Here is a 14,446-nt window from a genome sequence, read left to right on the forward strand (position 1 = left end):
GACACAACAAATGGAGAAACATATTCTACTGTCTAATAGTAGAACATCCCTTCATGCTCGTAAGTTTCATGTATTCTAGCTGAAATCTTCCTGATTATTGAAATGTTTTTGAAGGACTCTCGTGATTCAGAAAACCAAGAGATATCGGGAATGGAAATAAAATTAGAATGCGTTCGGTTTTCTTAATAAATTATGAGAAGTTGGTTGCTCCTAATTGGGATGTTGTTACAACAGTTCGGCGTTCTTGTTGAATATTCTGCCATGTAACCTTTCCAAACGTCCAGCCACACTCTGGATGTAAACGTATAAGCGGCTGAATTTTCATATTTGCTATTATGATATCTGAAATCCTCATCGACGTAAATTTCACGCTAACTATACGGTATAATAACTTGGGTTTGACACAAGTGCATCAAGCTCTAAATTGATTTTGGGCGACTGATTACTTAGTACAAACTATTTATGGGTGGAAATGTGTTGACTTTAAGGACAGACATCAAGATAGAGAGTTAGAACACATATGCCTCTCTGTATGTTCTCGGTCAGTATTAATACACATCATGCAACATTAGTTTGTTCAAGGAGGTTGCGTTGTTATACAAATTGTCAACAAACCATGGGACAATTTCGAAGCACCACTATTAATTCACTCCTACAATGGTATGGAAATACCATTGGTAGGTTGTAGCTACGGCTACTAACATAAAAGACTACGGATAAAGTGTACCTAGAATGTCAGTCGATGGTCAATGTTCCCACCAAATTCTGATGGCTTTGATGATATACAACTGATTGTAAATTATCTTCCATCTTAGGTGAAAATGAGCAGTTTGGTAGACACTGCCAGTACACTTGAAGGGTGAATGCTGGAAAGTAAGTTTTATTCTTAAGCCAATCGAATTATCCAAGAGTGTAAATCTGTCCTAGTCAGTCAGTCAGCTACAACGTAGGACCAGGCACATATATCCATCGGTCCAGGTTGCCATGGATTTCATAGAAGTAGAAAACATTTAGGATTTCATTTAGTGACAGCTACCCCTATAAATAGTATCCACAAAATTTAATTTCTTTCTTATAATCCATTAGTGATGCTGAACTCAACACTAATATTTAAACTATTCAGTATCAGGGATAAGCGCTTCCACATTTAGTTGCAAAAGGAATACTAAAGAGTTGAACCAGCTTGTTGACCATTAATTAAGATATGTATATCGATATCTTAAGATTCTCTTTAATAAGAGTACATAAACATAATAAAAATATATTAGTTCTGTAGGAAAATTCAAGCTACGTGTGTTAACCTATACACAAAAATCCATAAAAATTGTAGAGACTTTGTCTTTATAAAGGTGGTTCCAGACTATTTAGTACTGGTGGCTTCACAATCAAAGTAATGCAAAAGAATGTGAATTATTATGATAGACTTCGATAGGACAATGATATGCTGAAGTGAGGGAAGACACGCGTTCCTACTGGATACTCTACAAACTGGGTACAAACAGACTGACACTTTAGTTATAGTTGGATTATGAAGTACACTAAACCACTTTAGTTTCCTATAAGTTTTTATTCGCTATGCAATTGTGATGACATTTACATCGGAAACGGCGAAGCTAATTATGTTCACTGTCGATAACGAACGGATGGTATCTAAGCTGGTGACAATATAATGAGCAGGATCCCGGTATTCAGTTAAGTAGCTGAAGATATCATCTTTTAAAAAATGGACAATAGAAAGGACACGTTTTCCATAATGAGGATCCAATAGAAGACCATATTGTTCGCTGATGTGTTGTTCTAAATCACAATATGGGGATTTCTCAAATTATGTTGTAAATGTTGGAAAACAAGACCCATTAGTTGCATGATTTCCAGGAAGCACTAGGTACTTTAGCTTTTGGAAATTGTGTGAGAAAACACAAGCTCCAAATTTTGGGACAAAACTAATCCATTCTGTGGAAATCCCATCCCAGTAAATGCAAGCGAAAATTCAACCATGTATGGGATTTTTCCCGAAATTCAACTGATATTCTTCCAAGTTTAGGATATTTCCCCAGAATTGACCTGAAATTCCAAAAGCATGGGGGTTTTCTCTAGACGATCAATAATTTACCCAGCATTTTCATGCAATTTGAGAAAATGCTGTGAACCACAGATAACAAGTCCCAAACTATTTATTAGGCTTAGGCTTTTTGCAGGTGCAGGATTTTTACGGATAATTCCCACTGACTTCGGAAAAATGCTCTGACTTTCCAAAATGAAATTCAAAAATATCAGCTGATTCTGGGTTTTGAACTAATAATAACTTCAGAATATCCCATTAGTTAACATTGGTGATCTGGAAAGAAACTCTGTTTCCTAACAACTTTTGTCATTATCAAAGCTTAATTGTTAGCTAATTGCTACAGAGGAGAATTAGCTTCTGCTCATAACGCACCTATCATTTAATACCGCTTTCGATACTTTTTTTTCATCGAACAAACTGACATCGTCAGATTAATAAACGTAATACAAGTAGCCTTTCTCCTAAACACTTTCCACATCTGAAAATCTGATTATTTACGACGACAGATAGAAGACTGAAGTAATATCAATAGAAATATTTATTGTAATAAATAATTCGTACAGTGAGGAAATTCTAATGCACATTTAAAGGTACCAGTTCAGACGGGAATGAACAATAATAAATTTAATTCTATCATGTTTGCGAACCGATGTTAAGCTTCGACAGATGACTTCATGTTAGATATCAGTTTGGTGGCTACCTGCGTTAAATCTTTAATAGGTACTAACTACAAATAGCACCAGTTTTTCATAAATTATAGTGTACAAACGTAGGTCATAATGTTCCCAAACGTTCACGTGCAAAATTTTCAGCAAATATAAGGTATGTACGAGACTTAGTGTTACTTTTTAGCCAACAATGATTTGTGATGATAAAAAAATACAAATGCAACTCGAGACTAAAGTTAAGTATACGGAAGTACTAGGATTATTTTGTGTCAAACAAGTTCAGGTTCATTGGCTCTGCACGATTTACGATGCAGTTAAATATAATGGCTTTAACATGAATAACGAACTTGTGATGAGTTTACTCATAATAACCAGAGTGATTCCTGAGGTTTTCACCAAGAATATACACTAACTATGATTGTGGCCGTTCAAGTTCTGCCAGGAGGTACTTCATATACCGCAGGAGAATGAATAGTGTGAGAAAGGTGGAGGACAAAAGGATAAAGGAAGTAGGGAGTCGACGATCCAATAGACGCACACAATGCACTTAAGTCAGTAATAACATAGGCCTCAGTTTAAGATAATCTCAGAATCGAAAAATAAAATCGATAGTTCAAACAGAATCATATAAGTGTGAATTTAGCACGGAACTGAATAATTTATGTACATAATTTACTTCTAATCACACATCTGTATTACATTTTTTGAGGAGTACGACCAACTTAATCAATACTTACTGAATAACAATAAACGACTGCGAGGCATTATCCATAGGGCGAACAAAGCATATCACGTCAAAGCACTACCATAAACTCGGCAATTTCTTATTGGTTAATAAAAGACCTATTTCCCTATGGCCTATGGCTTAGAGTCATATGGCCTTGATCATAAATTGTTGACCTAAGTAATCAGTGCGAGAAATGTGATTGGTTAAATAATGGCTTATTTTTCTAAGGATTCAAGTGGACTAGGCAGAGTTATGTGGCTAGGACAGGGTCGTCTCGTGTCGGTCTGCAAGTCAGTGTATCTATCCTTGTGAATCATGTCTGGTCGTGGTAAAGGTGGTAAGGGTTTGGGCAAAGGAGGAGCCAAGAGACATCGCAAGGTGTTGCGTGACAACATCCAGGGTATCACAAAGCCTGCAATCCGTCGTCTGGCTCGTCGAGGTGGTGTGAAACGCATTTCAGGATTGATCTACGAGGAGACTCGTGGTGTTCTGAAAGTGTTTCTGGAGAACGTGATCCGTGATGCAGTCACCTACACAGAGCACGCTAAGAGGAAGACAGTGACAGCTATGGACGTGGTGTACGCTTTGAAACGCCAAGGTCGTACTTTGTACGGTTTCGGTGGTTAATTCACTAGCATGTGAACAATTGGCGACCTGCAACTGGTCCACACGAGAACGTATCACGGTCCTATTTAGGACCACCACGTTGTGATTTGTGTTTTAACTGTATGGTTAGCCTATTTGTTTTGGACTTTCAACAATGAGTATTGTGTTACTATATGTAGTGCTTGATATATTAGCGAATGAACGCTTGTACGGGTGCTCATTTCTCTATACTGTTTGTGGGGTCGGGCATGGTGATATTTCGACAGAATATCCCATAACTAAAGTGGGATTCAGATTGCTATTCGACTTATTGTGTGTATTTGTCGCGCAGTGTCAGCATCAGGTGGCCATGTACTTGTGAAATGAGTGTCTGTGGGACATACTATCTCTGAATATGCGTTACCATAAATCATTTTGATTCTAAAGTATACGGAAGATGCTGAGGTGTGGGAATTGTATGGGGTTGTCCGGTTTCGGGCTTGGAGAGGATATAACTTCAGTGGTTATCATTCCACTGAATGATATACAATATATGTTGAGCATAGTTGGTCTAGTACTTTGATTTTATAGTTGGGAGGTCGTCCTGATTCCGCCTCCAGGCTTACTTGTACCGTACGACATAAGCGGGGAGCCAATCTTATTAATGCACCATTGCAATATCTTTCGATGTAGGTATAGTTAGACCTCATTTAAGAGATTATTCAATTTATCATTTACCTTGTCTACACTTTTCTACTACAACAAGTTTTTGTAAGCAACCGATGGTTACGTGGTGTATCTAGCGAGGCAGTAGGTAGTTCAGGTCCATGTTCTTCGCTGTGATCTTTCGCCATGTACTCAATGTGAACTGTCAGTATTATTTTCGACCTATTTGAACATATAGGAATTAGTACAATGGCTCATCAGATATATCGCCATAAAGTGTTATGGATATAATCCAGTTCTATCTTATCATATGCGCGTAAGGTTTGCAGATTATGTATGTTGCTTCAAAACAAGCCTGTGATTAGTGTGTGCTTTTTAAGAATTACAAAATTAAGTAGCCTAATATTCACAATAAAGCTACAGGCTTTTAACTCCATAATTTGTACATCTAGTTATTAATATCCTGTGATCAATTAATTGCTTTGTGTATTGACTAAACTAGTTGCAGTATTGATAAGATCATGTGTCTGGATAAGTTCTTCCGAAATTGTAAACTCGTTTTATTTCTAACATTAAGTAAGATTAATTGACTGACTTCTAAACTATTCCTTTCATCTATCATATTCATTAAGTCAATAAATTCTGTTTAATTACACTACAAATTTTATCCTTATAATTTGTTGATATAATGTAAACTAGACAATGTAACCAAGTTTTTGAAAGGTATCTTCGTTATTATGACTTATTAAAAACAAAATTTCATATTGTCTAGAACAGATCCAAGTATGACGTTCATATATTCACTATAATAGAGTAACAACATCAATGGTATCGTGAATATAAACAAAGTTTGTACTTTTTTTTCATGATAATTCAATATTGAAATGAATTCGTGATGTTGAATGTTTACATATACAAATGTATGGTTATAACTAACTGATATATATAAATGTATATGTCCATCAAGCTTTATTCACATTTCAATAATGAAACTCATCTTATTATTTGTACTAACTATTTTGTTACTTTTCAATGTAACTGAGTAAGTCACTGATTTCTTTTTTCTGTAATATTCTATCTATTTCCAATGAAATAAGAACAGAACATTCCCGAGCTCCCAATTTTGGGGAAAATTTGGCACATTTTGGGGAAATGGCACAAAAACCCCAAAATTTCCCCTGACCTGGGGGAAATTCCCCTTTAACCTCGGTCAAGGTCATTTGACTTTGGGGATTTCCCCAAAATTGGAAGCTCGGGTTTCTATATAATAAATAACTAATTATAGTATTTAATCAGATTATCATTTAAGTTTGTTAAAAGGCATAATGTATTTGTAATCAAAACCAGAACAACATTACATAATCAATTGTATATTCAACTAGTTACGTAAGGATAAGAATGTGAATTGAATGAGTAAGATTGAAATTAAGCTATAGGCTATAGATATTTAGTATGATAAACAAAATCAATAATAAGTAGTTAATCATATGAATACATAGAAAGTATAATAATCATATTATTAAGACATTATGTAACTAAGACTAAAATTAGAACGTAAAACTGAATATAGATGAAAAATTTTTTTTAAGAAGAATAAGCATAATTAAGTAGAACATCATGGTAAGTTAAGGGTTTGTATACAATGATTAGGCTTATTGATATATTTCACTTGTTGAAATCATGAGTCAATTGAAGCTAGACCACCATGGAAAACCTGGAAGCACTGGACGGCCGTTTCGTCCTAGTACGGGACTCCTCAGCAGTACGCATTCACGATCCCACACCCCGCGAAATTCGAACTCAGGACCTATCAGTCTCGCGCCAGGCGCTTAACCAACTAGACCACTGAGCCGGCATCCAACGGTGTTAATGTCTAACTTCAACCAATCTACTCATACTGATATATTCCTATGAATTCTGTCGTAAGAGATGGATTGTTAGAGAGTTGGTCAATTCGAGATAATTTTATAAATTACTTCGGAAGCTAAATTTATGCAGATATGGTGACTACTATTAACTAAATAGGGACAGTGTAGAGGTTTTTAATTATTTCCTTTTGTCCATTAACCAACTATGAGTGATGATTTTCAGAAATACAACTAAGCATTTGGCTAGTACGCAAAAAATATAACTGGTTCCGTGGTATCAGTTGAACTGGTAAATAAAAATAAAAGTAGCTGAATAGCTCAATCTTTCTTAAGTAAAATCACTACTGGTTGACTTCAGAAAGAAGGATATAACTTACTAAACTGAAAATTCATTCTAAGTTTATTTCGTATACATCATATCACTATTTCATTGACTATATCACCTTTGAACTGTAATTTAAGGGATGGTTTTTTCAATCAAATCTTTTATTTCATTTCTGGCTCTAAATGAGAGTTGGGAAAAAAGTATGAATTATCCAGCACCAACAACGTTTGTTATAAAATATTTCCCCTGAATAACCATTTCGTGTTTTTGTAGACTTATCAAAACAGTATTACTGAAACTGCATAAATAAATATCTCCCTCCACTTGTGTTCTGATTGCTTTGTATTTGTAGGAAACACTACAAAATCGTAAGCTGTAATAGTATACTGTATGAACAGTTTACTTATTAAAATGTTAACTCAATAGACAGTAGTTTAAATTTGTTATTTTGTGTACGTTAATGATTAATCTGAAGATCATTTCGACAGTTTAACGATATCAAGTGAATCATCATAACAAAAATGAAAAAAAAACATTAGTTATAAACATAACCTATCAAGTAATGAGGATAGATAGTAGCCAATCATAATAATAGACGGTTTCATTGATTGGGGCTTATTCAGTAGGTATATATCCATTAACTTCACAATCCAGTACTCAAGATATTTTGAGTTCTAACTCTTCTACATTGTTACGTATAAAAAAATACACATAGTACTAACAGTTGAGGCTATTCTCAACGTTCTCAGTGTTCAACAAGTGTTTTTATTCATAAACTTCAGTTATACTTTTGTTTATTTGAGAAGTGAGTGCTGAATATTGGATTGTAATCTTCACTAAATATTTCATTTCAAGCATCTAGAGTTATCTATAACCGTCTGTGCTGAACAAGACATTATCGCGCGATTCACGATTCAAGATAAAATGCACAAATATGGAGAAACTCATGGTTGGAAACGGAATTTTTAATGAAAGTTACACTTTAATATTCAGCACACATCCAATAAATGACGCGCATAATATCCGGAATCGTTGAGTAAAACGGACTCATAGAACATTGGAAAAGGTTGTGGGTGGCCTTAATCGTACTCACTGATATTAGTCAGTTAAAGATTAGATCTATTTTTGGTTTATCATAAACTAGTAATATTTGAAGATAACCATATTAGGAAAAATAATCTGTACAGTAGCCCATTAATAAACAGGAAATTTGGTAGCCACCAAATAATATGATTTAATTACCAAACGGATTTTTTTTAGTCACTCGTATCGCTGGAAATAAACATCGTTACTAGAATACCTAAAGTTTATACAAAGAATAAAATGGATTAGATCTAAAGCTTTCAATATGATAATTTTTACCTCTGCTAACAAAAAAAGAACAAAAGATCAATGTAGTATTTCATCAAACACCACACTATATTAGATAAGATAAATAAACTAGTCGTTTTTAAAGAAGATTGAAAATGAAGTATATCTACATCCAACTAAACTAAATATCCCCCTTATTATTTATTTATTTATTTTAACACATAGATATTGGTACAAGGAGACACCAAATACATATGCGCCACACAAATCTCATTTGATCTGTGTGAGGGCTGTGATACTGCCCGGGTATCCGAACCGAAGCAGGTGGTTTACTTAGGAGGTCATACCTGGAGCCTTCGACCTGAAGGTCTGACCCACAAGGCAGTGGAGCAACGTAAGGAAATGCATTCCCATGGTAGCCGGTAACCAACGATTGGTTCATATGCCATTTGTTCCTTCAAGATACTGGAGTCCATGTGCACCATTGGTTTGGAATCAGGGTTTTCCAACTCCCATAGGTGGACTCTCCATGTCCATCACCCCGGTTAAAGCGCCGAACATTCACTTCTCGTCCTCTCAATTTCGTGAACAACACCTCCGCCACGAGAAGGCAGTGAGTAGGACCTTAGCTATGTTGGATCCAATAAAAAATCATCTAATATTAGTTATAGATTCATTCTTTTAGATTAATTTATTTAAACCACTGATAACTTCCAAGATAGTTTCATTTTACGATAAATGGATATTAGGTAGATAAATAATAATAATAATCACAGAGCATTTGACCGGTAATTAGTCTCATTTATAAACTCATTAAGAATATTAGTCAATGGCCTTAGTTCTTATAATAATAAAAAAGACTAAACACAACTGGACTCTACAACTGGTATCTTTAAAATCATTCAAAATAAGCTCCAATTAGAACAATAAATTAATAGTATATAACTAATGACATCTCTAGTTAGGAGATTTGTGGAATTTACAACAGCAGTCGAATGAATATCAAGAAGAATCAACATTATAGATTGATGAATAGTCAAAACGAAGTTTAGTGACAACTCTTTATAGTTGGGTTAAACTTCAGTACCATCTAAATTGTTTCTTTAATGATTTGAAACAACCAATCAAATAGTAAATCAAAACTTAGTTATAAAAAAATGCATAGTTTAAACACAATGGTATTAAAACATGAAGATAGATGATCAAATATTCAACACAGATGGAAAGATTTAGACAGTAAAACAGAAAATAGAGCATATAATTTATATACAGAATTTATTTGGTGAGTAGGTAAAGTTTATTCAACATTAATTACTTCATCAGTTATGGTAGCATAAAGGAATGACTGATTAGATCAAAACCTATTTATATAGTACATAACAAATTAGAATTAGCTTGGAAATAAAAATGATCACTATGGTAAATAAAAATTATGGCTCTTCTATTCCATTACAGACTCTAAAATAAAATGAGATAACTAACCTAAACTCTATAACTTTCAATAATTTCCAATGTAAGTAAATTTCGTATACAAAGATTATTCATTGTCTTTAATGTCAAATACTTTCGGATTTCTTTCTTCTTTCTAGATCCAAATCTAGTCAACAGGAACTAGTAAGTTAATTATAAAATGATCAATCTTTAATTAATTAATCATTATTAATGATCATATTTATAGATTATTGAAAGTGTCAAATTATGGAATTCAATTAAAGAACTTTGGAAGAGGTTTGAACATAAGTGTCAAGAGAAAATTCGAAAATATCTTGAGGAAGATGATTTAGATGAAAAAATAGCCGATGTTTTAAAAATTTGTACGTATTCTTCAAAAAATATTCAATATAATCATTTAATCTTTTTCCATTTGTTTAGATGTCAAGCGTTTAAATAGGCGTTTAGATATGCGTTTATCAACAGACAGACAAGAATAAACATTTATCATAGCTAAAAATATCTCAATATTCAATGAAGAAGAAGAACACCATTGTAGTGAATTTTAATTCAATAAAGTAGCTGAAAACTAATTCGTTGTTTGATTATAAGACAGATAATCATTGTACATGAGTGTCTAAAATATTTTTTGGAAGAAGGAATGAATACATTTGGTCATATCATTACTATCTCTTAGTTTGAATGTTATATGAATTTCTCTCTTCAGCGGAAACAAAAGCTCACTCGAAGGTGTACATTTACGCTTGACAGATTTAACACTTAGGCCTGTTACCCCTCGTCGAGAATGGGCTTCCGACCTACTCTATCCTGAACTCTCCTTTCTAGTTGTTTCCAAGTGCTGTTCATCTTTGAATTTCTACCTCCGGTTCCCGACTTAATTTGTTTTTCGATCTACCTCTTTTTCCTTTGCCTTAAGGACTCCAAGTTATGACTTGCTTCGTGATCCAATTTATTATCGTTACTATTATTATTGCTGCCATTATTATTATTAATGACTTGACAGTTTGGTGATTTCCTCAGTGAATGTCCTATCCATCTCCAGCGTCTTTCCCTAATTACCTATTCATATGGAAGGTAATTTATTCTCTTCCATAGTAGTGTGTTGCCAGTGGTTTCCGGTCAACGGACATTGAGTATCTTATGTAGACAATTCTTTATAAATATATGTACTTATTTGATGATTGTTGTGGTAGTTCTCCAAGTTTTAGCGCCGTACAGTAAAACTATCTTGACGTTCACATTGAAGATTCTGACTTTGATATTGGTTGAGAGTTGTTTTGAGTTCTATATGTTCTCCAAGTGTAGGAATGCTGTTCTTGCTTTGCCAATCCTCGCCTTTATGTCTGCATCAGATTCTCCTTGTTTATCGATGATGCTGTCCAGGTAAGTGAACGCTTCCTCCTCTTCTAGCGTTTAACCAACATGTGTTATTGGGTTGGTTAGTGTTCTCCGTGTTGTACTTGAGGATCTTGCCTACTTACTTACTTACTTATTTTCTTACTTCCCACTCTATTAATGCATTTTGTATTTCATTGGGCAGCATCAGTGTAGCTCCCTGTATGTGCGGAGCATTTTCTTCTTCAAGACAATAGTACAGCAGCATCTCTCCTGTACCTAATCCTTGCTGTCCAGCTTGGGTCTAATCGGTTCGATTCCGAGCACTGCCAAGTCGTATCTCCTCATTTCCGCAGTTATTTGACTGGTTCTCCCAGTTCCCCACATTGTCCAGATACTCCATGTACCTATATTAATTGTTGCTCTGGTTGTTAGAATGGTTAACGACCTCAAGACTACCAAAGGATCTCGATTTTCATCCTTAGGCATCATAACTCTTCCTTCAAATCCCCGGGCAGAGTTTAAATGGTTTAATTTGTTTAATCTGGTTGGCAATTTTTTAACATAGTTGTTATCTATGGGATATGGTTTCTGACCGTGTGTTCAACCCTCTTCCTTCATCTGGGCTTGCGACCAGCAGTACTCCTAAAAGGGATGCAGGTGCATTTGTGAATTATACACATGGTGGGATATTTCTTAAAACACCTAGTTGATATCACTCAAGAGGCTACTCTCTCAATAAATTAATTCAGTATCTGGTAACCGATTACGATGTTGAAAACTATTGTCTAATAATTGTCAATTAGAGCTATAGATATTGGAGACGTGTGAATATGATTTATTAGACTGATCAAATATTTTATATCGTTATTAGAATAATAAGTGAATGGTTATCCGGTCTCAGTAGCTTCGTGTGTTACCTGTTATTGTATGTTTTGAAATGTGTTAACTTCGAATCTCTATGTGAACACAAACATTTGAATATGCATAAATGCAAATGACAAGTCCCAGATTGAGTGAATCGCGTGACATGGATTTCATTGCTAGCGGAAATCTACCTTATATGTATAACCAAATAGTAATCAAAGAACCGTGAATTTGAATATCAGATTTGACGGCGAAATCAATGCACCAATGAAAGGAGTTGTAGTGGGTTCGTTATTAGGTCTCATACAAGCTGGCACTTTCCTAGCTAAACTAGGACACAGTCTATTTCATCAGTTTATTCAGAAATTCCCATTTCGTTTTCGATATATGGACGACATGTTGTTCCACTTTAAAGATAGCACATTACAACTAGAGGTTTTGAAGAAATTGAAAATGAAGTACACATAGCAATTAAGTTTACACCTGAAATAGAATAACCTTTTTCGATGTTCTGTTAACAGAAAGTGTCGATGGGTCAATATGAAGGAATTTAAACATGAAAAGTACCTGTACATACAAATGAACACATTTCGTTAGCTTTGTACGCCTTTAGTACACTGGAAACCAAATAAAAACTATTAGTTATTGAATAAGAATGTACTTGAGGAAGAACCAAACGATTTGCATATACTGCTCAGGAAAACAGGTACCCCGGGAAGTGTACAAACAAAAATATATCCACGAATCTTAGAATAGACGAAGTACAAACAATTAGTAGGAAGTTCCTTTTCATTTGTCAACAGTTCAGAGGTGATGCACACAGTGAAATACTAATCCAGAAATCAGTGCGAATTTACGTCACCAGTGAATATTAAAGTAATACTTTATATGACTAATACACAATCAGCTGTATTAATTTCCACTACAATTCCCAGCTGATATGCTCAGTGATATAATAATCCAGAGATCACGTCAAACAATCAGAAAAGCATCTGACACCGGAAAATTAAAACTAGTCTACTTCATATGACCAATGACTACGTCGAGGTTAAAAGTCCAATCATCTAGAATAGTCATCTCATTTTGTATTGATCAATTCGACTACTGCTGTGAAACCAGTCATCTTAATCGAAGTTCTGAGAATTTACATTTCCGTGCTAGTGAACATATTTCAGTGTGACTAAACAAACATGTAGTCAAGACAACAAATGATTTTATAATTCCAATAGTTGAGATCATGAGTCAATTGAAGTTAGACCACCATGGAAAACCTGGAAGCACTGGATGGTCGTTTCATCTTATTGTGGGACTCCTCACCACTACTCATCCACGATCCGGCCTCGCGGGATATCGAACCAAGGATCTGTCGATCACTCGCACGAACAATTATCCTCCAGACCACTGAGCCGACATCCAATGGTGTTAATGTATAATTTCAACTAATCCATGAAATTGAGCGACACATCCACAATTGTCTTCAGTGAGTTATTATCTCACCACTGACATAGTTGAACTCCACTGGTCACTGCTTCTCATCAGGACTCCACAAAATACTTATTGAAGCCAGTCACTAGTCATTTTGTTAGAATTACAACATATAAATTAAGATTTCTTAATAAGAAAATAAAGAGTTCATATCAAAATTGCTAGTGCATCATGTTAACTTGAATAATTTTATACTTACACTGATCAGAAAAGATAAATATAGTATAAGAGATATAATAACAGATCGAATCACATATTTATCAAAGATCACATCATATTGAAAATGATATGAATTAAGTAAAGAACAAAAAAAACTAGTGGGTAAGTACCAGTTAAATCCTTTATGTGTTTACAAGATGTAAAAATACGTAATTGAAGTAATTTCATCGATTGAAAGTTAAATAATGCCGATATTTCATCTATTGCTTATAAACAAACACTAATATATGAAATACAGTAGTTATGTCATGGTAATTATGGATTAGAATAAAATAAAAAATAAAAACAGGATCTTTAACATGTACTACCTGGAGATTGATACCGATAGCAATTGATGCGTATTTAGTCTTCTATGTTCTTGATTCATTTATGATTCATATTAATCTAATTTAATTCTACCATTACAATTTAATATGTTAATCATTTGAAACTATGCATACTTGGAATGGTTGATGTTAGTTATATGTGCTTTCACATTTATCATAAACAGAAACAATCAATTGGCCTTGAACATAGACAAAGACATCACTTACTCAGTGTTTTCTAGTAACAATAACATACAGATACATGAACACACACACACACATTCTTTAAATGGTGGACAATGTTCCACATCAAATCGTCCCTTGACCTCACTGTAAACAAGACGAACGTGATTGGACAATGTTTTCGTGTGATTTTTTCTTTTGAACCACATATTTTCTTTGATAATGTTGATTTAGATCGTATTCCTCAATGGAACATTTCGGATTGGTATGACGGACAAATCGATAGGATTATTTTAATTTGAATCCCTGAGATTATTCAAACACAATTTTTACAATTAACATAAATCGAAGTTATCCCAACACGAAGGGGAAGGTTACTTACTTA

At 34.3% G+C, this 14,446-nt stretch overlaps 1 protein-coding gene across 1 annotated transcript; it reads left to right on the forward strand.

Moving 5' to 3' along the window:
- The first annotated feature begins 3,721 nt into the window (after window positions 1-3,721).
- MS3_00003581 (uncharacterized protein) lies at window positions 3,722-13,514 on the forward strand. Its single transcript, XM_051211415.1, has 4 exons — window positions 3,722-5,753; window positions 9,805-9,829; window positions 9,894-10,029; window positions 10,088-13,514. The coding sequence occupies exon 1, from the start codon at window positions 3,776-3,778 to the stop codon at window positions 4,085-4,087; it is 312 nt and encodes a 103-aa protein (XP_051073259.1). The 5' UTR covers window positions 3,722-3,775; the 3' UTR covers window positions 4,088-5,753; window positions 9,805-9,829; window positions 9,894-10,029; window positions 10,088-13,514.
- The last annotated feature ends 932 nt before the right edge of the window (window positions 13,515-14,446 follow it).

Source organism: Schistosoma haematobium, chromosome 1 (assembly GCF_000699445.3).
Source record: "Schistosoma haematobium chromosome 1, whole genome shotgun sequence".
In the NCBI taxonomy this organism is placed as follows: domain Eukaryota; kingdom Metazoa; phylum Platyhelminthes; class Trematoda; order Strigeidida; family Schistosomatidae; genus Schistosoma; species Schistosoma haematobium.

Bases quoted from the DNA above. Each gene is read 5' to 3' on its own strand.
- MS3_00003581 (XM_051211415.1), top strand. From the start codon at position 3,776: ATGTCTGGTCGTGGTAAAGGTGGTAAGGGTTTGGGCAAAGGAGGAGCC.